The sequence below is a fragment of the Melopsittacus undulatus genome, chromosome 1, assembly GCF_012275295.1.
Source record: "Melopsittacus undulatus isolate bMelUnd1 chromosome 1, bMelUnd1.mat.Z, whole genome shotgun sequence".
NCBI lineage: Eukaryota > Metazoa > Chordata > Aves > Psittaciformes > Psittaculidae > Melopsittacus > Melopsittacus undulatus.
Genome location: NC_047527.1, coordinates 23,936,529 through 23,962,162, shown reverse-complemented (window position 1 = coordinate 23,962,162; position 25,634 = coordinate 23,936,529). Strand labels below are relative to the sequence as shown.

The 25,634-nt window shown below is 41.7% G+C and overlaps 1 protein-coding gene and 1 non-coding gene across 2 annotated transcripts; both read right to left on the bottom strand.

Moving 5' to 3' along the window:
* Positions 1 to 687: 687 nt before the first annotated feature.
* On the bottom strand, positions 688 to 9,571 carry CFAP418 (cilia and flagella associated protein 418). The gene is made up of 6 exons (XM_005150874.3): positions 9,420 to 9,571; positions 7,913 to 8,012; positions 6,255 to 6,325; positions 5,706 to 5,771; positions 4,864 to 4,959; positions 688 to 2,956 (listed from the first exon to the last, which is right to left on the bottom strand). The coding sequence occupies exons 1-6, from the start codon at positions 9,548 to 9,550 to the stop codon at positions 2,797 to 2,799; spliced, it is 624 nt and encodes a 207-aa protein (XP_005150931.2). The 5' UTR covers positions 9,551 to 9,571; the 3' UTR covers positions 688 to 2,796.
* A 188-nt stretch (positions 9,572 to 9,759) lies between these two features.
* TRNAS-AGA (transfer RNA serine (anticodon AGA)) lies at positions 9,760 to 9,841 on the bottom strand. Its single transcript has one exon. It is a non-coding gene; the product is annotated as a tRNA-Ser (tRNA).
* Between the last annotated feature and the right edge of the window lie 15,793 nt (positions 9,842 to 25,634).

Genomic DNA, 25,634 nt, shown 5'->3' with positions numbered 1-25,634 from the left:
CTCCATGGTTTGCAGGAAAAACAAGTGAGATATAGCCAAACCAGCACATTAAAAATTGATAAAGAAAAGCCATAAAAATATTCTCTGTACATTTGAATTGGATTCCTACCCACAAATACTGTAGAAACACAGACTGAGAAAAGTTGGCATGACATTAAACCCTGCCTGTACATTTCCAAGTGAATGCTTTTGCATGGATTCTTATTTTGTCATCCTCCACTGCTTTTTGTTGAGGGATCTGCTGCAGACTAATGCTGCAGGCTAGAAAATTTCCAAGCATATCACTTAAGCACAATGAAAGTCTCAAGTTTTCACCTTTCCCATTTCACAAACAGCAATGGTATTATTACTTCCAAAGCAAAAAAACTGGAGGAAAACAATGGTCACATTTATACTTAGCAAAACTGCTCTCCAGTACTTCCGTTTGACAACAGCTGAATGGCATTCTTAAACAAAATTCCTGACATAATCCCTGCTATCTCAGGTAACTGACACGGAAATATCACTTAGGATCTTGGCTATGTCTTGAAAACCTTGTGCAATCTCACAATATGTTCATTAAATGAACATCCAAGTTCTAATTTTACCTTTCTTTACATTCTTTTCATCTGAGGACTGTAGAGTGGTTTGTAATGTGTAACTGAAGAAAGCAAAGCAAGGGAAATCAAATACTTAATATCACTCCTCTTTCCAACAAAAACAGTTTTATTTAATGACATAGTAACTATTTTCATATCTAGAAATAGGCTAGATTCTGTAATGAAAACCAATATAATAAGCACCATTCCTGCACCTGTTTAAACTTCATTTGGACAAAGAGCCATCATATCCCACCATTCTGACCAAGGCCAGAAACAAGTATCTACACTTGAATAAACATGATTATTTCAGCAGAATACTCAGGTTCCCACATACATTTACCAATAAAGATTATCTTCTAAAGTTTTCAGTGTTTGGAGTGCAGACTTAATGGTGTTACTGATACAATCACCTGACAACAATCTCTACCCTAAAAAAAACCCTCTCTCCCCAGTTCTCCAGGCTAACAGGAGACTGCTGAATATTCAGGAGAAATGCTGATTAATGTTGTCAATAGATATTGGTGTTAATCCTTTTTTACTTCTCCTACACTCTCAGTCCTTTTCTCTCAGTTTCTTCCTGGCCTCCACTTTTGCAGACTGTAGTCCTGTCATAAAAATCACTAGCACGGATGTCCTGAACTTCTGTTTCCACATTATCTGCTCCACACACTTGGTAGTGCAAATGGTTTCAGACAGGGTGACTATTTCTGCTGGTTTGTTTAAACCAGGGTACTGGAGACATGCTCCTTTTCCAAGTCACATAAGACCTGGTTTCATAAACTGAGATGGGTGTTAGGATTTTCCCCATTTCCTGCTCAGAAGTTGCAAGCCCAACAAGCTCCCTACATTGTGGCACAAGTTCCAGCGCAATCCAGGCCAAAAGAGAATCCTGTGGGGCTACTTTGTCATCAAGTTTCAAATGGGCTCAAAAAAAGATCAAATGTGCAGATTAGGGCCATGAGCAAAACTTAACACACACACACACACACACACACACCTCCCACAAAAGAAATGGCTCTGTACAGCTAGAACTGCACAAAGCAATTTTGAATCTATCTGTACAGTATCACATATTGCATAGCAAAATACTGACAGTATTCCCATTTTGAGACACTTTTCTATGTAGTAATTGCCAGGACTGGTAATCCTTTCCTTGCTCTCTGCCTGCCCAAAACCCAAATCCACCTCCTGTTTTATTTATGCATAATGAAAAGAAAGAGCTCATAAGTTACAGTGACATTAACTGTAATCAAGACAGTTCACCAAGTAAAAGTGTTACTGTGGGAAGGCAGTGTGCTGTAACAGGACAGCTTCACTTTCTGAACATGCAGTATTTTGAAGTGAAGCTGAAGTGAGAGCTAAGGGAAACTGAAAGCAATCCAAATTTGAACGTCAGGAGGGACATGTATCTTCTCACTCTCAAAAGCCTGAGACTTTTTTTCCTTGAAAATACCGACAGAAGAACCATATACTTTTCAGAATATCTTTAAAATCATACAATATTTAATAATTGCACCATAACTTGTCCACCTCTTGCAGTAAAGGTTGAAGAGAAGTCCAAGAAATTCATGGTGGTAAAAGTCCTTAGTCAGCAGAAAGCGCTTGGAAGAAATCGGTAGGAACTGGAAGGAAATTTCTAGGACTTGCAGATTTTGGCTACTGGTGACTAAAAGAAACTGAAGTTTTGGAGTGTGCTGAAACCTTCAAGGTGAGAGCTGATCTTGCAGTATATTTTTAAGAGGTCTACAACCACTTGCTCGTTAACAGCTATGAGCAAAGCAGAACAGCAGTATGCATTTCTGTGAAGAAAGTCATATGCTTGTGTGTCATGGCTGCATCCCAACCCACCATTTTGAGTCCAAGATTCTACAGACATGGGAAATAAGGCTCTCTGCTAGATTCAAGCAACAGTCTCAAGGTTCTTTGCCCTGTTCCTATGTCAATTTCCTCTTCTTTTCTTTAACACTGAGTATGAGTTTTAACCTTCTTTAACTTCCAGAAAGCCTCCAAATTGGTTGTTTCTTCTAATAATTCAACTCTCCACATTGTTTGTAATTACATTGAAAAGAAAAAGGTTTTCAGGTTGAAAGGTTGGGTGTTATAAGCTATTACTAGATATAAGTATTCAGGTTTCCATCTGTCTCAGAAAACTGTAGGAAACAAATGGAGTTTAAGACCTGTCTCCACACAAGTAGGTACCACACACGAGTGGACTTTATTCTGCATGTTTACCACAAACCCACCGAAGCTGCTGGTCTGTTTGGAGGTCAGTTAACTCATCAATGGATCTCCAGCTGCACTGACAAGCATATGCTCGTGCTCCCTTCTTCTTTATCATCTTCGCTCTCAGTTTACTGAGCTCAGGCATGTTATTCCTGCCAATCAAGTGAAAAAGGTTTCATGAGGCCATTTCAATTCAGAAAAGCTGTTAAGAACATTTCTGAGTACCACTGACATGAATGCATTTAGCGGTATGTTTGAATTTTGTTTTGAACACAACTCTTTCTTGAGAGTAGTCTCTGTGCATAGCTGCTGCATTCTCAGATCAACTGGAGATTGACATTTTTGTAAGGATGTTCTCTGTCAGGTTTAGAGACCCTGGGTCAGCCTCCAGAGAAAGGGTTGGAAAGAAAACCACATACAGTTAATTCTCTTGTTAAGAAATGATCAAAAAATGTATTTATTTTATCAAACTTACTGTAAAAATCTTTATGCAGAAAGAGTACAACTACAGAGTTAAAGTTTTCATCAGGAAGTGTTATCGGGATGGCTGTTGAAGTGTTAATGTGACTGAAATGAAACAGCCATAGGAGGGAAGAATGCACATCAAACCACACATGATTTCTGTGTAAGCATCAACCACAACAAATGAAATATCATCATGGCTATTATAAACCCAAGTTGTTTCAAAAACCAAGTGAAAAAGTATCATTTTAATGGTCCCTGCTCTCATGACCTCCTCCTGGCCATCAATTACTGGCCACTGAATTGCTCAAAAAAACCCATTAACCAGCCCAGCTAAATAAAGAAAACCCAAAATAGACATCAAAGGAAGAATTTTAGAAAAAGAGGCTAGACACCTAGTCATGCAAGCAAACAATTAATATTCAAGTTTGCTTTTTAAAATTCAGGCAAGTCAAAACAAATAGCTAAATATGTTGCTAAAGAGAACAGATTTTAATCAAGGCTACAAGTACCTGATACTAATGCTTTTCATGGCTTTTTAAAAATAATTTATTAATTTCAAGATCTCAGAAGCAGAATAATTTAGACCCTGAGTAAATAAAAGAATCATATTTCTATTTAACTTTCCAGCTACCAAACTCACCTCAGTAAACTAGTGCAGCACTGTATTTTTAATGCTGCTTTAAATAATTGGGAAAAGAAGATCTACATTCAAAGAGAATGCAAATCTTCCTAAATTGTAGGAAAAACCAGGTAAACCCTAACATGTAATAAAAGAAAAATAATGTAAAAGAAGATGATGTATCCATTACTGCTCTGCTCCAGCTGTTACATCCCTCCGTGGCCACGCACACACTCTGAACACACCAGCTACCTCCATCAGTGAATGGCCACATACAGAGACTTTCCTAAAGAGGAATCCAAATTTGTTGTTTGTATGAGGAGCACATCCACTACACTATTCTTCTTTAAGTCCTGGCATTTTAGAGCAAGTAGAAATAAGAACTCCTGAATTTTAAGTCTTCAAAAAGATGGAAATAATTAAAGTCAGACATCACAATCTAAAAATAAAAATAAAAATCCCACCCCTCCATTAAATTGAGCCTTGCTTCAAAAAGAAGTCTGCTAAGAAATCAGACTATCTGATTTTCACTGAACATGACAGTGTAATACTTGAATAAAATATGACTTGAAACAATCATAGTCTGTATGACTGAAAGCATGAAGTACATACTTAACAGTCCTCATTCATTTTGTAGGCATTCTGCTATGGCACACCAGAGGCCAACCCATCACATGTATTACTGGCTTATTTCAGCAGAAAAGTTGCCTTTTGATCCATGAAACTTGAATTCTTCTTAAGACCAGAGAGAGAGAGTGATGGTGATAGAAATGGAAATGCAGTAAAACACATTATAGGAGATGTTTCACCCCTCTTCCTGCAGAATTTCTCACCTGACCCCCCCCCCCCCAGCAGGTAGTACACATGCTCCCTTTTAGGTAACACAGGAGTGCTCAGGACTTTTCATCTTTCCCATTCTTATCAAGCCAAAAGCACAGTAACACAATACTAACACCAAATCCACCTCAGACATACCTGAAAAAAAGATAATCACAGGACTGATCCCAGATGTAGTCATTGAAGAGCGATACGCGGAAGTCACAAGCAGTACAACGTAGTTGATCACATGTTCTGGTCAAAAAAAGAACAGAAAGCTCCAAGAGTTTATTACGATCAGAGAAGCCACACAGATCATACCTGTTCTTGAGTACAGTGCTCATTCAGAAATGCTAGAAGCAAGGTTACCCTGTAATCTTTTTTTTTTACATATCTGGCACATTCATTATGGTATGTGTTTTAACTATATGATCATGTATTATTTTTGATATATTCTCTTTGGTCTTCCTCATTAGTATGGCCCCTGACCAGCATCCAAATACGCATCAAGTGCGTAATTATTTACTAAAAAAATGCAGTAATGTTCTATAAGATGTTGGGATAAATATTTAAAGTATCTTTCCTACTAAGTTCAGATACACTTACAAAACACTCTGGCTATTTTCAGTTCAGGCTCTGGAATGATTTAAACCAGCCCAGTGACTGAAGTCACATACTCAGCATCACACAGAAAGCTGAAGAGAGGCAGAGAAAAATAACAATTCCCTATAGCAGCAATTTCCTTAACTACTTGTTACTGATTTTTGGAGTCTCATTTGCACACATTTTCCAACTCCTCAAGCCAGCAAAAGATCTAGTAGTCAACAACAGAGGACTGGAAGGGCCCAGCTGACTGCATCTGCAGTCACAGGCAGACATGTTTATACGAATGTAAGGCTGTCCTGTCCAGTCCAAACACAGAAATCTGCACTGCCACAGAAACACAGTTGTGAATGAAAATAACAACAAAGCAAGTAGAACATTCTATTCATGTTTCTTACCTTTTTGAAATATTTGTCCCTATGCCATGTGGTGAAAAGCTTCCACCCAGGTACACAGGAAAGCATCTACAGGGATTTCATTAGAAGTATTAAATTACAGCAAAACATTTTGGAGAAAGTAGTACAATGCTGCTCCTAGTTTAACAGCATGGGATTTCTAAAATCATATTTATTAAATATAGGCAAAAATACCCAAATGCTTACAAATGACAGAATTTTTAAATATCCATTACCACAGTGTAGAGAAAAACTCTACAATAACCACTCTCTATACCAAATATATTGCAGCATTTTGTACATGTGTATGCCCTTAAGGCAAAGAAATCTGTTCAATAACTGAAATAATTAGTAAGAAATAATATTGACTCCACGGAAGCACATTCGTAACTCTTCAAAATTAACTTTTCTTTGTTTTTCTTTAAAAAGAATGCTTTTCAAAGTGCTCAGATTCTTAGTTAATGTCCACACAGATGAAACAGTAGTAAAACTCAGACTGACAACAAGCTATAATCAAGCTGTGCTCAACTAGCCAAAACACTATTCACTTGCCTCTTCCTATGAGCCTCTATAACAGCACTATTTCTTTCAGGTGTGATACTTGCAGAGTTAGACTTCAATTTCTATTAAAAAAAAAAAGAATCAGCATTACAGCAAAATAACAATAGTCTGTTTTACTTAGTAAGTTGGAGCTAGAAAATTTCTGTCATAGAATAAGGGGACTAAGAATTTGGGAATTTTCTTGCTTGGGTTTCTGAGGCTCCAAGACAAAAGCTGCTGAAGTAACAGAAGTAACAGATAAATGAAAATAAATAACAGGTAGTTATGAAAATAGACAGTAACAGAAAAAGGTTTCTCTTCCCGTACTGAATTGTTAGGTCTGCCTGAAGGAATTCAGCACCACATGACCACTTTGACTTTACAATCAAGACTTTGTATTTCATGCCCGCTTTTCAATAATTTTGCTTTTAAAAGCTGTTTTAATTTAGGAATTTTCTCCCTCTGTTTTGAGATTTTGTTTTAGAAGAGAGATGGAATTGTTTAGCCTGCAGAAAACAAGGTCAGGAGAATCTTATAAAATCTTATCAATGTATAAAAATACATGACAGGGAAGAATAAAGATGTAGCCAGACTCTTCTCAATGGGGCCCACTGATGGGGTGAGGCAACAGGCACAGACTGACATACAAGAAATTCCAGTTAAACATATGCAAAAACTTCACTTCTTTTGAGGACAGTCAAACACTATGTACTGGTTTTGGCTGGGATATTGTTAATTTTCTTCCTAGCAGCTGGTGCAGTGCTGTGTTTTGGCTTTAGTCTGAGAACAATGCCGATAACACACTGATATTTTAAGTTTTACTAAGTAGTGCTTGCCTTAATCAAGGGCTTTTCAGTTTCTTATGCCCTCCTAGAGGAGGGGTGCAAGAAGCCAGGAGGGACCAGAGACAGTACGGCTGACCCAAACTAGCCAAAGGGATATTCTGTACCATAGAATGTCATGCCCAGTATATAAGTCAGGGGAGCTGGCTGGAAGGGACTGACTGCTGCTAGAGTCAGGCTGGGTATCGGTCAGTGGGTGGTAAGCAATTGGATTGTGCACAACTTGTGTTTATTGGGTTTTATTTCTCTCTTTCTTTTTGTTGTCTCCCTCTTCATCACTGTTATTATTATTATTATTTATTGCAATTATTAAACTGTTTTTATCTCAATCTGTGGGTTTCACCTTTTCTTTCCAATTCTTCTCCCCATCCCACTGAGGGTAGGGATAGGTGATTGAGTGGCTGTGTGTCATGGTGACAAGTTGCCATGATACGAGTTACTTAGGCTGTGGAGACTCCATCTTTGGAGACCATGTCTGGACATGGTCCTGTAGGTACCCCTGCATGAGCAGGTGGCTGGACCAGATGATCTCCAGAGGTTCCTCTTCCAACCCAAACTATTCTGTGATTCTGTGACATTTGACATTATACTCTACCTTGAACTAGCATTTCCTTTAATTGTCTGTTATTGCCTGAGTAAGACCATCTTTTTATCTCTCTTGAAACTCACTACAGGATTGCTGCATTTTCCTTTCTGCTTTATTTTCCAAGTTTATCCTACAGCTTGTTTTAGTTCATTTTTTTTGCTTTACAACAGCTTTAGTTTATGGTGCTTTTCTTTCCATCGCTGAACCTCATCTCTTTTGTATTTCTCCAGATTCCTACTCACTAGAGGTGTTTTGGTAAAGCTGCTGTCATTACAGATTTCATCAATAATGTCGTCTAGATCTTCTTCACTGCTGTCAGCACTCAGAAACAGTTCAGGTGATCTGAAAAACAAACAAATCAGCCTTCACTCTGTAGCATGACCAAAGCAGTTCTAACAATTTTCAGTTAAGTAATTTAATTACAGCCTTTTCCCTCTAATACTTCTGTAGTATCCAAGGTAGGCCATCCAAATAATGACTGGACAGATATAAACTGCAGAATGATACCTTTCAGTCCCTGCTGTTATTTTTGCTTGCTTCTTTTATTTCCAGTCACTTCCAACCCTGAATAAAAGTATGATAATATAACCCATGCTGCACTTACTGAGCAATAAATTGGTCAGTCCCGCTCTTTTATGTTTATCTTCAGCATATATATATAAAGGTATATATATATAGCTAAGGGAGAGTTCTCATGTTATAGAACTGCAGGGGTTCTGAAGGAATTCCTGTCAAACTGTACACATTTGGAGAGAGATCACCTGCACTTTGCTTTCACCCAAGTGAGAAGTCTTGTCACTCAACTCTGCTGTTTGCTAGCTCTTTGTCAAAGGGAGGCCTGTAGTACTGCTGCATCAACCAATCAAGTACAAATCTGCTCCTGAGAAAGAAGAAAACTGTGTGATTTTTAAAAATACTGTCATTAGATTTACTAAATTTAAGTGCTCTTCTAACTATTATGCAAACAATGGGGGAGTTCAGTAATGTGGCCAAAGGCAGTGCCTGGGACTCTGAAGTGCCTCTTGGGTAAGCAGAGGATGCAGCACACCTCTAGACATCTGGCCAAGCCCCCATGGTCCACAGACCTTCCGGGCAGCCTGAGACGCATCGAGGGCCGGCATGGGAGCCTGAGGGCAGGCAGCAGCATGGCAGACTTACCGGCAGTACTGCCAGCAGTGACTGTCACAACCAAACCTGTCGGTATTCAGACCCATTTGAAAACTGAAGTCTGGGGTGGATACATGAAAGTGCAGAGTGTAAACTGAGTGATTTCTATGGAGGGTATGATGAATAGAAAAACTATGACTGGGACACATGTATCAGAATAAAACGTTTCACAATACTACTGCTGAAGTTCTTCCTGCTCTGTATCGTAGGTATTTATATATTTTATATCTACCACAAGGTCAGCTATAGAGCTCAGTAATCCCTGAGCCTAACTCACAAACTAATTAGCTCGTCTTTTAACGCCATATTTAATCCGAGACTGGGATATTCCCAAGAGACAATGACTATCTGCAGTAACTCCGCTCGCTGGCACACTACTGGGGTGTTTACAAATAAGTACTCCAGGGGACACTGTCTGACCGCCGCTCAGTGTTTCGGCTTCCGAACCTCGGTGTTTTCGGCCCCTGAGGGGTTGGCCGGACGCCCACAGGAAGGGAAAGGGATGGGCTGCGCGCCACCACAGCGGCTGCTCGCTCGGCTGGGGGGTGCGTGAGGCCGCCGGACCGACGCAGGACCGCTAACCTGCCCTCCTTCGCTGCCGCCGCTGCCTCCTCGCCGCCGCCGTGCCGGTGGCCGCCCGCCGCCTCGCTGCCCGGCAGGCGGCAGAGCCGCCTCTCCACTTCATCCAGCAACTGGTCCAAGTCATCCGCCATCTTGCCGCCGCCAGCCGTTGCCAGGGCGGCCCCGCACTCCCGGCGCCGGCAGTGGGCGGAGTCTCCACGTCCGGAGGGGTGTGGGGGCGCTTGGGGAGCTCGTCCGCTGCCGGGGCCTCGGCCTCGGCCCGCTCTGCTGCGCGGCCCAAGGACCCGGAGGAGCGAGTGAATGGGAAAAAAAACAACCGCGGAGCAGGCGAACTCCCGGACGTAGTCGGCAGGATTCGAACCTGCGCGGGGAGACCCCAATGGATTTCTAGTCCATCGCCTTAACCACTCGGCCACGACTACGCATGCTGAAAGAGTTGTGCATGCGACAATAGGCCTGACCACCCGGCTGTGAGAGCAGCAGTTTGGTGGTTACGGCATGTCTTCTAGTTAGGGGTGGAGTGAAGGAAATAGTTGTGCTTTATGTATTTGTAATGTAGTCCAGTATGCTGTAGTTCTGTAGTCTGTTCAGAACAAAAATAAATGACTAGACGTTGCTGAGCCCCATGGGAGAATCACAGAATAGTTTGGGTTGAATCATGTAGTTCCAACCCGCCTGCCAGGGGGGTGGCCGACTCCAGCCGAGTCGCTGAGGGAAGCGACCGTGGCCCTACGCTGCCTCCCGCTTGGCGGTGAGGCTCCAGGCTTCATGCGGTGGTACTGCAGGCTCCCTTTCCTGGGCGAAGAGACACCTTCAGCACACAGGGTCTTTGGTGTGCACTTTGTTTAGTATTTTTGGGAAAACACCCATAAAACGAGGTGTCACCTAGTGGTGTGTTACTAAATCCAGACCAGTAGGAGGTGTCGATCACTGGTCTTCCAATGTGTGCTTCAGCCTCCTCTGTCTTCAAACAGAAGGTCAAATGCCTCAAGGTGGTCACAGTGCCAGTGTTGTCAATTATGACACTTGAAGACAAATGGTGGAGGTGGATGCTGTGTGTAGAACCACAGAATCACAGAAGGGTTTGGTTGGAAGGGACCTTAAAGCTTATCCAGTTCCAACCCCCTGCCATGGGCAGGAACACCTTCCATTAGACCAGGTTGCTCCAAGCCCCGTCCAGCCTACTCTTGAACACTGCCAGGGATGGGGCAGACTCAGCTTCTCTGGGAAAAAGAGAAGAAAACAATCTGTGACACTACTGTGAATCTTTGAAAACACTGTGATAAAAGACTATATTTTATTAGAAACCCAAGGAAGCAATGTAGAGGGAGAGGTCCTGCTAAGCAAAACAATGCATTGCTGTGTCCTCGGGTCAGCTGAGACAAAAAGTTCAGTGCTTGCACCCTCCCCCTTGTTGCCAAGACCAGTCAAATTGGTCAGCCCATGGTGAAGTGGGGGCTGCAGTCCTTACCAGCACCAAGTAAAGCCTCTTGCTTACAACGTGTTTTACAATTCTCCTGGTATTAAACTAATGAGTTGCAAGCCCTATTTGAATTCCCTAGTACTTAAGTTTTTATTTAATCATTCCATTCTCCCTTTCCCCCTCCCTCCCCCGGCAACTTGGGGCACTGTTAGTACCCCAGCCCATGTCATGGCAGTGCTGCTGGGGGAGATGTCTTAGGCAGAACAGGTGTGAGCCTTCCCTGGGTTGATGTGATGGAAGAAACTGAATAGTTTTGATGCTGCTCTAGCACTTTTAAGTGGTCCCTTGGTCAGGACTCAGTGTCGTGTAGGTAAATTCAATCCAGAAGAAGTGGATTTTTGAGTGGAATTCTTACTATCATCTCTTGCAGCTGTGGAGAGTTTAAGCTAATCACAGCTCTCCCCGGTATGCTATCATCTCTGTAATTTGAAAAAGGATCAGGAGCCCACAGGCTTGGAAAATCTTGAAGAAACTCTTGTCCTGAAATACATCATCACATGTGGAAAAGACCACTTGCTGCTGCATCATCTTAAAGGAGCTTAAGAATGCTGAAATCCAGTATCGTTCTGGCATTCTTTCAAATGGCCTTAGAAATCCAAGTGCATTTGCTTTTGACTTCAAAACAGCTTCTTTCCCTTTCCGTCAGTCCTGTGGCTGTCAATGTGTCTGTTGCAAGGTGCCAAAAATGTATGGAGTGACTATGGAATAATGGTGCCAAAGTCAGGGGTGCCTCAGGGCCTTCTTCCATGAACCCACTGCAGCATTTGCTCAGTTGGAAAGCATTTGAAACCAAAAAAAAAAAAAAAAGAAAGAAAAAACCCACAGATCTTTAAAAATCCTTAAATTGCAAAGTTTGTTTTGTGCAGATTGTTGCCTGGTGGTCAGATCCTTGTTGTTCAAAACTTATGAAAGGCCTGATGCAATCAAAGAGACTTACTGGGTCAAATTGATTCCAGACCAGTCCCTGGAATCACACTGCGGTGTATCTGACATACCAGGCCTTCAGCTAAGCTGTGGCCAGGAGAAAGGAGTTGAGGTCATGCCCTGAGTTTTGTCCTCTCTTAGGAAATGAGTGAATTTGCTTGTGCAAATCACGACTCCCACTGACTACTTGGGGTTTATATTGGTGCAGACAGAAGGGTTACTGACTGCTGAGGGCTGGAAAAGTACAGAATGACCCCTTTGATGATGATGCTGGTTTTTGCTTTTTTTTTGGGGGGGTGGATAATTTCTCAGTGTATCTTCAGGAAGAGAGGACAGAAAACTGGAAGGGTGTCCTGGGTGGAAGCCATCATGTTCGCCAATCCTCAAGCTACTGCATGCTTTCTCAGCAGTGCTGATAAAACTGGATTTTGCCACCACAGTGATGAGGACTAAACTTCCTAGGGCAGGATGTTAATTTGTCTCTTCTGTTTTCTCTGGAAACCAAAAAGAGCCTTAATTGCAGTTGAGTAGAGCTTTCCTCAGCCATCTTCTCTGAATGATGAACTCTCCAGAGTTCGGGTGATGATAGAGGTCAGTGGAGCCAGGGAATACCACAGCTGTCATTTCCTAGTGCTAGCCACTGTCAGGCAGGAGGGAAATGATTGCAAAGAGGCACTATTCTTTTTGATGTGGTGACTGCATTGTTGCAGCCCTCTCTGCCTTCCCTTCCCATCTCTTGCCCCAGCAGCTGGGATGGTGATAGCAAAGTGATTGCCTTTCACCAACGTGTTCTGCTGCCTCCAGCAAATGTAGAACCAGTTCAAGTCCTTGATCCCAGTCACAGGATATTGCTCTAATCCTGTTCCTGGTCATATTCCAGTATAATATCATTCTGAGTGGCACCACGCTTATTATCCAGTAGTGCTATAGTGCATCAACATGTGCAGATTCAGGCTGGATGCAGATTCTTGGCCATAATTTAACCACTAGAAAGCATTTCTCTGGATGAAATTATTGTTTGTAAAGACACCAGATTGGGAGACAACTTGAAAGACTGCTTGGCAGCAAAATAGCAGCATGTGCAAGATTCCTCATATAATGTTATTCGTTTGTGATGTTGAGAGATGACCTTGGATCAGAGGACAGTTTAAGCTGGAGGCCAAATCAGTCTTGGACTTTACTGCTGATCCTTCCATCAGGGGTGCCAGCTCAGAGGGTGGATTTTCAGTTTGTTTTTCTGGCACAGCTGCCTCACTCATGAGGGACCAGACTGGCATCAGGTCTGGAACAACTTTCGTTTACTTCCAATCTTCCCTCAAATTAATCATTCCAGGGTTAGTGTATGTAAGCACCCACCACCTGGTCCCTGGGCTACAGTTCTCTCGCAAAAGCAGAGATTCCTGAGTGACATTGAGCCCTTGCTGTCAGGTCTAAACATACTTTTGTATGTTTGCAGCCACACATGCTCATTTTCAAACCAATATGACATCATGGTGCTCACCAAGGGAAGCAGAAGGTTTTCAGGACAGTATACAAAGCAAAAGAATACTTGCCTGGGGGCCTTTTAACGAAGCTGGCTTAGTCCTGAAAACTGCTATAACCATGACATTTTGATCTCCATGAGGGCATAACAAACATTGGAAAGTCATTTGTGGAAAAAACCTGTTAGCTTGTAAGGCTGTGCATCAAGGAGGTCGCACTTCCAAATCAATGATAATTATGTGTAACTTCAAATAAAAATGGTGTTGTCAGGCACTGTGTGGCTTTACTGCACCTGTGTTCTCTGGCACCAAGGGTGTCTACCCCTGTAAAGCAGGGCAGAGGGAGGCAGATGGTGATAGAGTAGGTTAAAGCAGAGGAAACATCTCATCACAAGGAAAAAATGTTTCCATTTAAGATAGAAGTAATAATTAGTGTAAATATACTGCCAGGAAGGACCGAAGCTGTGGAGCATGAGTAGAAAGGAGCAGAGGGAACTGGGGGCTATTGTGGAAAAATCCTTCCTAGTTGCTGCCCATTGCACAGCTGCAGTGAGAGACAAATAACATTCAAGGCTATCCTAGCTGAGGAACACAGGAGCTGAAACCAAAGCAGCCATAGTGCTACATCACCCTTGCTAAGCTGGAAAATATTTTTCAGGGAATATTCTCTGTATGAGCTGTGAGCTGGGAATAACTAGCCCCTAACCCATGGGGTTCTGGTGCGAGTATGCGTATGAGGGGGAAGACTGCTATTTGTGTGAACACAGTGCTAGTGTCCCACTCCTCAGCAGGGCTGATTCAGATTCTAATTCCTCAGGCCCCAGGATGCTGCATCTCAGTTGACAGGGATCTATCCAGTTCCAAATATACTCCTTTGTTTTACTGCATAACATTTACCTGGCTTCCTTTTCTCGCTGCAAGAATCCTGTGCAGTGAAAATGTATGTTTAGACAGAATTACACCTGTATAACATGAATGCTCTTTCATGTGTGATTTTGTACAAGCTTTTACAGTTAAAATTGCTTAGAATGTCAAGAGGAGCAATGTTTTTTGCAGCTGAAAGCTTCCTTATAAAACCTCTCTCTAGGAGCTCAATAAATGCTAATGGGAGATCTTCATGTCTGTAAGTCAGTAATGAGGTTTTTATTTGGACTTGAAATAAACTTTTTTTTCCCAGTGTAGTTAATAACAATGCAGTTTTAGAAAGGTGGAATGATTAAAAGCAAAGTGAAAATTAAAAGCTAGAACCCGCCTCATTCCAACAGGGTCATAGAAGATGAAAAACCAGGCCATCTCATCGCAGATATTTGTTCCTTGCTTGAGAACATGAGCTGGTAGCTCTCCTCCCTGCTCCAAGCTGTGTCTCCCAGCAGAGGGCATTGCAGGGTGACATTACTGGTTATTAGGACAATCTGGCAGGATGTAAACTGAACTTCAAGGGGTTGTTTGGCCCGTCTAAGATTTATTTTACTGACCTCCACCGGGAGAGTAGATTATCAGTCATTTAAAACCAAAAGATGCTGCTAGAGAACTCTGTAGCTGGAAGAGAAAAGGAATTTTTACTTTCACTCTAAAAAACCCTAATGCCTGAAAGAGAAAACTAATGCCAGAAAGCATTTGTTCTTCAGTGTTTTTATCACACAATTAATTTTCCCATTTTAAATGACACTGCAGGCTGAATTGCAAAGGCTTGTTTCAGGCCGAGAGCCTCTTGACATTCTGTAAAAACTAATAAACTATTCTCTATAAAAATGAAAAGTAGAATTACAGTAGAAATGATGTGAACAGCAAAGAGAAGAAACTTCATCATTTATGGTATATGTGAATAACAAAATTGATTTTTAAAAGTGGATATAAGAAAGGAGATTTTTAAAAAGATGGGGGTGTGCTGTGTGTTGAATCAAGAAGCTGTGGGGTACCCAGGTACCCATGAGCAGTGCATCATCTTCAATGCCAGGTTTCTGTCTTGCCTGCCATCCCTGCTTCAAGCCTTGCAGCCCTCCTCTCACCCCTCCATTGCACATCAGGAGCACATCCAGGGAACAGACAGGGCTGTGGCTACCACACAGGGCAGCCCTCTGACCCTGACCCCATGTACTGGCCAGTCCTGTCCCATAACAGCAGTGTCAATCCACTTTCTGGAAGCAGTGGATTACTGTACATGATGAAGTTAACTACACAATAGAGGCAACCCATTAAATTTCTGTCTCCAGGCAGCATTTAGTCCAGTTTATCGTGTGGCCACCACGCAAACTGAGTGGGCACATGCCTTGGAGAGTGGGGCATTGAGAGGAGGAGCATGGGGAGGCTGAGAGGTGTGTGGAGCAGTGGTACTTTCTCTTGTTTAGCATTTGTTCTTTGGCAGATCACAAGATGATTCAGCATGTTTGAAAGTCAGTACTAACATTATGGTTTTACAGGTGAGGAAACTGAGGCACCTAGAAGCTTGTCTCCTGCCTGAGCTCATCAGGTAAAATCAGGACAGAAGTACTAGAAGTATTCCCATCTCTCCTTTTGATGAAGTCTAAGCTTAGTACATTGTACACTCACTGGGCTGCACCATATTTATATGCTGCAGTCAGAAACACTTTAACACAGAAGTTAAAGTGCAGGTGGGTGAGAGTTAAAAAGCAAATTCTCCCACCTTGATTTTTGACAGCATTCTCACTTAGGTTAGTTTACAGTGTTAAAACCAAAGGGACCTGAACAGAGCAAAGGTCCTGAATTTGAATTTCAATGAGCGATACTGAGAGAGTGGTTGGGGTATTTTATAAATACCCTAAAAACAGCTAATAGGCATTCTGCTCTGGAGGACTTGAAAGGACCGTAACCTTTCCTACAGTTTAACAACACATTTGTCCATAAAACTAACTTAAGAGAAATTCCCTGCATTCCCACACTGAACACTTAGCAGTCTTTTCAAACTTATAGCAGTAAATATAGCTTATAACCATAAAATTAGGGTTATGTAGACTTGTAACTTTTTATTTTATGCTAGCTCTGTGGGCCACTAGCAAGTTCTACAGAAGTTACTGTCCTGAAGTCTGCAACGAATTACATGAGTAAAGTAAGAGGAAACAAAATGCAAACCAGAAAACAACCGTTACTCTTTAAACAGAAACACTGGGTGTTTAAGGGGAGAAGAAGGAGCAAACAAAAGGAAGGGGAATACAGCATGAAATTCACAACTTCTCATGCTCTACAGTTTCCATTTCTTTTAATGCAGTTATTTGTGCTTTACAGGCAACTTGCTATCTTACATGGCTGTCATTGCACTCATGGGGTGTTTAATGACTGCAGAACAACTAAAGAAAGGCTGACAGATCCCATATGTAATGAGTAATATTTTCTTGTAACACTACTGGTGATATTCTGGTAACATGTGCCAGGTGAAGCTCAAACATTGTGCAAAATTTAGGTTATTTTTACTGTGGTGTACTAGAAGAGTTGTTTCCCATGTTGCTGCATCCTTGCAAATTGTGTTATGGATTGTGAAGTTAAGGAGCCCCTGGCTTCTGCAGAAAATGTGCACTGCTTTTATTATGTGGTTTTACAGTGCCTAGAAAACCTTTGGCTTTCGAGTAACGTAACTGTGAACTAAAACATAATGTAGTCTGTTTTTATTTCAGTAGTGACTGTAAAGTCAAGATGCCTCATCTTTTGGGTTCCTAAACAGAAACTCTTTAATGTCCTCTGCATTTTAAAAAATAGGTGAGCAAGGTTTTGTGGAAATCATCCCTATTTAGGGTAAATTTGTGACCTTCTCCCAGTAGTTCTGTTGTCTTGACAACTTTGAAGGCCAGGAGCCATCTAATGAACAGCCTTGTTTATCATGAAAGCTCAGTTTACTGCAATCTCTATTTGGCTTCTGCAGTGGTTACAAGCATTTGGACAGCATGGAAATTGGATGCGTCTTTACTGACTCAGGCCCTTAGCTAAAAGAAATATAGCCACAGCAGGAGGGGGCTAAGGAAGGGAGCAATTAATTCAGTTTTCCAATAGTATTGCAACAACATGGGCATCGTAATTTAAGAGCCTTTGGAACAGTCTTCTTCATTTCCTCTTATCCCGCTCCCTCAACTTTTTGTCTTGGTCTGGCTTTTGTTCACTTCACGCAGCCTGCCTGAACCCAACCGGTTGGTCCCTGACGTAATCCCAAGTGGTGACCTGTGAGGCCGACCTCAAGATTTGCTGGGCGGAAAAGGACCCACTTGGTTTTAAAGTGCTGGCTCTGTTTTGTGAGGAGCTGGCAAAGTATGTTTTTCTTTTTTACTTTTATAGCTTGTTCCAAATTCCATGGAGGATACACAGCTGGCTGGCAATACCACAGCTAATTCCATGGCTGCAGAGTCTTAAAAAGCCTCTGGTGATGATGCTCGAAAGCAATGCATGGGAGTAGTGCACACTATGTAATATGTATGCTGCCTACAGACCTACGTGCTTTCCACAAATGCACAACATTTGTGAGGTGTTTCATTAATCTGTGATGGAAATAAAGCACACATTTCTATAGATAGTAAGTTCTAAGTGCCCCTGATCTATGTCATTTTTGATTTTACCTCCCTGCTCCTTGCTCTCTGTATCTAATGCCATTGAGAGTAAAGGACACCTTCCAAACCTGCTTTACATTTTGGAAATTGCTTGTGTCTGGGAGAGAGCAAGATGTTGTTTTGAAACTCTTTAAGTTAATATTCTGATTCCAAAAGAGTTAATATTTTTCTCTTGTTTGATTGTTTACTGATGATAGTTCTATTTTCTCTGGAGTGTATATTTTTATGGGCTTTTTTCTTCTTGACTTCTGTGGGTTTACCAGTAGTCTGAAAAGAAGTCTACATAACAAAAAGAACACAAATTTACTGAAATTTCATCTAAATCATGACCCAGAAAAGCAGCATGAAGAGAAATAAACAGTAATAACCCTTATGGAACTAATCTCATTTTCTCTCTTCTGATTAAGGGGAATTACAGACATAATACATGTGTCTGTAGTAGCAATCCCAATGATAATTCTGTGAAACATGGAAACTAGACAGGTCTCCCAAACACTTGCTGGTAGCTAGGGTGAGGTAGTATGTATTTTCCTGTTGTTGGGTAATGTCGCCCATCCAGTCTTTACATAATGGCCACCTGTGAGCACTGCCATGAATTATCTTCCTGTGAGCGTGACAGAGCTCATCACCTCCACTCAGCTAAATGTCAGCTTTTTCTAATAACCTAAACAAATCAGGGTGTCTGCAGCTGAAGGTCACACTCCAGTTAGGTTTAGGTACCTAAAACTCTAGATGCGTTTAAGCACCTCAGGGAGGCAACAGCATCAGACAGGGACTTTTGGAGATTTTGCAAATGGTGCCTAATTCTTTTTTAAATCTCATATTTCCTAAGTTGTGTGCAGTTCTGCAGATAGGCAGGCTCATAGATATCTGAGTCCCAGCATCCAATCCAGGTGGGGATCTAAAACTGGGTCTCCAAATGGGAAAGATCTTCAATATGTTCATCTCTCAGGGACAACATCAATAAATCTTTCCACAAAGCTTCCTTTCTTTCACAGGTTGTGGCAGTCCTAACCATTCTATGATTCTATATTTTCCTTTATGACCTCCCCACCCCCAAAGCCTAGAAATTAATGCCCCTACTGAGGATGTGGAAAATTTGGATTCAGTTCATCATCTGCTCAAAAAATATCCAGAACATCCCACCCGTTTTGGGAAAAGGATTTAGTCTTATTTGGAGAGATGTGGTCTCAGTTCATCTTTTGGTGTAAAAACACCCCCAAATCTCAATGGCTACCACTTAATGCTTATTAGTTGTTATATTAATGGAATTATCCTTGAGATGCTTTTAGGAACATTCTTCTCCTAGAGTGTTGAGTATTTTTTCCTTCACACAGAATAATTAATGTATAGGAAAACATCTCTGTAAGCCTTGGAACACAGACTGGAACATAAGTCCCTCTTTTTCCTGGTGTGTGTCTCAGCAGGATACATAGCCATGTTTGCATAATTTTCATCTGAGAGCCTGAAGGGATGTCTTGTGGTCAGGGCAGGCAGCTTGAACCTCTGAAACAGAGGAAAGAACTGCTGAAGTGCTCTATCCAGTAAGCTACTGTATAAAACACTGATGGTAGGATCTCTGTACACCAGCTTTTTAAAGACCATAATGTTCTGTAGCTAGTTTCTGAAGGGCTTCAGGAGTGACTCTGGAGGTCTTGATCTCAATAAGGGTGCTCTGCAGCACAAAGAAAGGAGCTTTAGCAGTGGGCTGAAAGGAGGCTGCTGACTCCATACTGCTGCACATTTCACATTAGCTTTAGGTATATGTCTCCTTGTTAAGGGGGGGTCTGGGATCCCTTCCTGGGACTTCTGACTCAAACTGCACATGTGGGAATCTCAGTGGTGGAGAGATTGGATTCTATTTCATCTACAGTTCAGGCACTGTGGCTTTTGGCATTCAGTTCTTGCTTCTTATATTGTCAGAACCACAAATTTGCCTTGGTTAATGAATCTTGCTTGCCCAAGTTTAGAGTTCAGATATGGAGCTGCTCATGTCTATTTCAGTATATTGGGATTAATAAATCCCAAGGGGGTTTTAGCTGGTCTTGATGACTTTATCACAGACTACAATCATCCAAAAACCAAGGCATGGGGAGGGAGGAAATTTCCTCCAGGAGAAAAACTGAGTATTTGCTCTTTCTTGGAGACCAATGTGTGAGGAGATGTCTGTGCTTACCACCCAAGCACCAAGCTGCTGTATGATTCTAAAGGCAAGTTACTAGTTTTATTATAGTTTTAAATTTGCTTCTATTATCTGTTTTTACAAATGCTGTACCATATCCATCTCTGGGCTCTTCAGGAACCTGCTTAGCAAGGTTCCATGGGATATAGCCCTAGAGGGCAAGGGGGCCCAAGACTCTTGGTTAACATTTAAGGATCACCTCTTACAAGCTCAAGAGTGTTGCATCCCGACTAGAAGGAAGTGCAGCAAGAGGGCCAGGAGACCCCCTTGGATGGATAAGGAGCTGCTGAGAAAAATTCACAGGAAAAAAGAGGCTTATAAAAGGTGGAAGCAAGGACAGGTGGCCTGGGATGAATACAAGGATGTTGTCAAGGTAGTTAGGGACCAAGCTAGGAAAGCTAAGGCCCAATTGAAGTTGAATTTGGCAAGGGATGTTAAAGATAATAGGAAGGGATTTTATAGGTATGTAGTGGCTAAAAAACAGACTAAGGACAATGTAGGCCCCCTTCGGAAGCTTTCGTGAGAACTGGCTACACAGGACTTGGAGAAGGCTGAGGTTCTGAATGGCTTCTTTGCCACGGTCTTCACTGGCAAAGGCTCTGACCGCAGCACCCGCGTCTTGGAAGGCAGACGTAGGGACTGTGAAAACCTAGACCTTGGGCCCACTGTAGGAGAGGATCTGATTCAAGACCATCTTAAGAACCTGAATGTGCACAAGTCCATGGGACCTGATGAAATTCATCCGCGGGTCCTGAAGGAGCTGGTGAATGAAGTTGCAAAGCCACTGGCCATCATATTTGAAAAATCATGGCAGTCAGGTGAAGTTCCTGACGACTGGAAAAAGGGAAATATAACCCCCATTTTCAAGAAGGGGAAAATGGATGACCCGGGGAATTACAGACCAGTCAGTCTCACCTCTGTGCCTGGCAAAATCTGGGAGCAGATTCTCCTGGAAGGCATGCTAGGGCACATGAAAAACAGCAAGGTGCTTGGTGACAGCCAGCATGGCTTCACTAAGGGGAAGTCCTGCCTGACCAATTTGGTGGCCTTCTATGATGGGGCTATGGAACTGATGGACGGGGTGGAGCAGTTGATGTCATCTACCTGGACTTGTGCAAAGCATTCGACACTGTCCCACATGACATACTTGTCTCTAAATTGGAGTGTCATCAATTTGATAGGTGAACCACTTGGTGGATAAAGAACTGGCTGGATGGCCGCACGCAGAGTTGTGGTCAATGGCTCAATGTCCAGATGGAGACCAGTAACAAGTGATATCCCTCAAGGATCGGTGTTGGGACCAGTCTTGTTTAATATCTTTGTCGCTGACATGGACAATGGAATTGAGTGCACCCTCAGCAAGTTTGCCGATGACACCAAGCTGTGTGGTTCGGTTGATACGCTGGAGGGAAGGAATGCCATTCAGAGGGACCTTGACTCACTTGTGAGGTGGGCTGATGCCAACCTCATGAAGTTTAACCATGACAAGTGCAAGGTCCTACACCTGGGTTGGAGCAATCCCAGGCACAGCTACAGGTTGGGCAAAAAGGAAATTCATGGTAGTCCTGTGGAGAAGGACTTGGGGGTGTTAGTCAATGAGAAAATGAACATGAGCCAGCTTCACTGTGCGCTTACAGCACAGAAAGCCAACCGTGTTCTGGGCTGCATCAAAAGGAGTGTGACCAGCAGGTCAAAGGAGGTGATCCTGCCCCTCTACTCTGCTCTTGTGAGACCTCACTTGGAGTATTGTGTGCAGTTCTGGTGTCCTCAGCATAAAAAGGACATGGAACTGTTGGAACAAGTCCAGAGGAGGGCCACGAGGATGATCAGGGGACTGGAGCACCTCCCATATGAAGACAGGCTGAGAAAGTTGGGGCTGTTCAGCCTGGAGAAGAGAAGGCTGCGTGGAGACCTCATAGCAGCCTTCCAGTATCTGAAGGGAGCCTACAGGGATGCTGGAGATGGATTCTTCATTAGGGACTGTAGTGATAGGACAAGGGGTAACGGGTTGAAACTTAAACAGCAGAGGTTTAGACTGGATATAAGGAAGAAATTCTTTAGTGTTAGGGTGGTGAGGCACTGGAATGGGTTGCCCAGGGAGGCAGTGAATGCTCCATCCCTGTCAGTGTTCAAGACCAGGTTGGATGAAGCCTTGGGTGACATGGTTTAGTGTGAGGTGTCCCTGCCCATGGCAGGGGGGGTGGAACTACATGATCTTGAGGTCCTTTCCAATCCTAACTATTCTATGATTCTATGAAAACCAAGGCTGGCCAATGAAGACTGAGCTGCAAAAGCAAAGTTCTCCTCTGAATGTAAAATGGCAATTTATATAATCATGCATTTTATAATTGTTATGATGAATTGTGATTGTTTTCCAGGCAAGAAATGACAATATCTGCAGAACTGCACCTGCATCAAGGTTATAATTTCTGTACTGCTCTGATGGAAAATGTGAATTAATTACTATTACAGTTTGTTTTTCTTTTCTTTCTTTTTTTGGTAAGTCATGGGTTTTCCATTATTTATTAGAATTCCTTCAGGACAACACTGGAGTCTGGAGTATTAAATGTGTTCACATGCTCTGAGGTACCTGCATGTAGTTTACATGCAGTTTATGGAATGGAAGATAAGTGTTAGAGAAGACTGAACTCTACAGCCACTGGAAATTGGAGGAAGAGAAATTTCTACAGCTGAATGTCACAGTTAAATTTTGATCACAATCACATTGGTATAAATCCATAGTAACTCTCCAGGGAGCTTAATGGAGTCCTGACTGTACCGCTGCTGAATTAAACACAGCTTGTGCCTAGTATGTTGCAAGCCATCCTTTGGTGGATGTATGCAAGTCCAGACAAGTTCACAGGCAGCATCCCTGTTGTCTTATATAGTACTATGTTCTGGTGCCTTGCTGGAGTTCCTGGTAACCAAAGAAGCATAATACAAAGCTATAGTACAACTCTAGAAAATGCAGACCTAAGAGAAAAATGTAGCTAATGAAAATATTCCAGAAATGTGATACTAAGATTAACAGATGCCATTAGTCAGATTGCCAGCCCTGTCTAAATAGTGCTGTAATGACCTCTGAAAGAAAATGAGTAGAGTATTTCTGAAGACATTGTAGGAACTAGCCAATGTAACATTTCATAGGTTGTGTTTTCCCCTTTGTGTACATATAGTCAGGGAATAATATACCACATAGGAAAATTAGTGAGCCTAACACATTTAACATCATGGCTATCCCTGGCATGCTTTCCATAGTCAGTTTAAAATTGTGTTGCATGGACTTACAGTACTTTCTTTGATTTGCTGCCAATATTTACTTACTCAAATTGAAAAGCTCATGCTATACTAAGGCAGAACGAGTGACAAATTGCAAAAAATGCAGTAAATGTTACAGCTAACATTTTTCCAGCAGAAATCTGAAGAACTCAGTCTCATGGTTGATAACTTTAACAGATTGAAAGGAAAACACATGAACACATAATAGTCAGTAAGTGAAAGCTCTTGATAGAGGAGACAGGTCCAAATATTCACTGTACCTGAGGAGATTTTGGCAAAATATTTTCATTGGGTCCACTAATCACAGTTCATTGGTGTTCAAAACAAAAGCTTTGAATCCTAGAAAAAGTGTACTAAATACTCTGTTCAAATGTGAGAACTGAGAGGCCAAAGCCTCCCTACAAAAAGGTGCCTGCGGCAACAGTGTTTGACTTCAACTGTAGTTCTTTTAGCCTATTTTCTTATTGGAAAATTTGTATTGCTTTTGTTTGTGTATGTGTGGAGAAAAACATTGCAGAAATAGTATTTCAGTATCTGAGACACATAATACAGATGATATGGACCAGAAGTAAAACTTGAGATAGTACACTCTAACTTTGATGCATGTCAAATCTTGATTTTAGTATGTTAGAAGTTTGGCAATTTCTGGGAATCTCTTTAAATGAAAAAAAGAGATGTATGGTCTATTTTTAGATACATTATGTATTATTATATGAAGTATAAAAATCAAAATAATTTGAAATAGATTTATTGAGAGGTATTATGTCTCTAGATTTGTACTTGCAGGAACATGCAGTGTATTTCTGCAGGTATAATAGATAATCCGAAGATACATATGCTACTTAGATCACAATAAAGCTAGGTGAATATTGTACAAAAATGATAATTTCAACAAAAGAAGTTGCTCAGTGAGATACAGAACTGATGAAGTCTGGTATTCCATTGCGTTGTTAGTTCTCAGTGGAATCTTAGATATTTGACTGAAGCTGTCAGACTAATTAGATGGTATTCTCAAACCTTTTAATGGTTTTCATTAACATGGGGGTACCTAATTACTTTACTGAAAGGATGTCTCATCACAGATACTTTTTATGTATTTGTACAAAATTTTGTAAGGAAATGTGTATTGTGAACAAAGACAGCAGGAAAATAGGGCAGTATGTAATTGCTTTGCTTTTGCTCCTCAACATAGGCCTTCCAGTGATGTAAGAGCAGGTAATATTGTCACCAGGTGGGGTGAGTAAAACTAAATACAGCCCTTGAATAGTAAATAGCATAAAACAAATAGCAAAAGAAAGAACTGAAGTGAATCACATGAGAACAATCTAAACAGCTGAAATATGTTCACTGACACAGTTATTTGAACAATTGTGAATAACAACCAGATGAATTAAAGTCAAAGCTTGTCCATAATAATTCACAAGAGAACAAAAGGCTTAATCCACTAAATAAAACACTCGCTATGAGAAGTTTGCTCAGCTCTAGTTCATATATTGTAAGAGGTTGGCTAAAGATATGCTTTATTGCCAAACTCAGATAAGGATACAGGGAAATGCTGCCTGAGGACTTCACTAAAAGAGCTATGGGCTATGGGATCTGAGAATGGTCAATAGGTGAAACAAAGGTATTTTTACAATTTTATGACTTTAGTGTAATACAAAAAGGATGTAACCAGTAGAACTTGGGGGAGGAGGTTAAGACAGAGTGCAAAAAGATAAAACATCTTTTGGCAAGCTTATTTAGACTTTTTAAACTGGAAGGGTTTATGGACAGTCCCACCCTTCCACTATTATGCAAAGGCTTCCACTCCATTTTCCCTTGGTAGCCCTCAGTGTCAGTGGACACTGATCACTTGTGGGTTTAAAATGTCCCTGGCACTTCATTAGACCTCACCTGATTCAGGTCTGTGAAGTTTCTCGAAGCAAACTCCTGCTTCTGCAGAGTGCTGGGCTAATCCTCTAATCCTCCTGCTGTAGACAAATGCATGTGGCTTTACTGTGATAACTTCCTCAAGGTTATGTTGACCTTAACTAATGAGTCAAGTGGATAGAATCCTGGCCAGAAGGGAAGGTTTGGTGAGGGTGGATAATGAAAAACCTCTCTCAGGTTCCCTGGGAGACCACAAAGAAGAATGTTCACACATAGAAAAGTAAGAATGTGCATTTGGAAAGAGTCATCACCAGTGTGTTATTTTCTGATGGAAGACTTGAAGGGCATTGGAGTCACTGTAGCTTGCATCCAAGTTTAAATCAATGAATTACAGTGTTTTGTCTGCTGAGCAGGACTTCATGCTTTTCAGTTCTTTCACACGCAGCA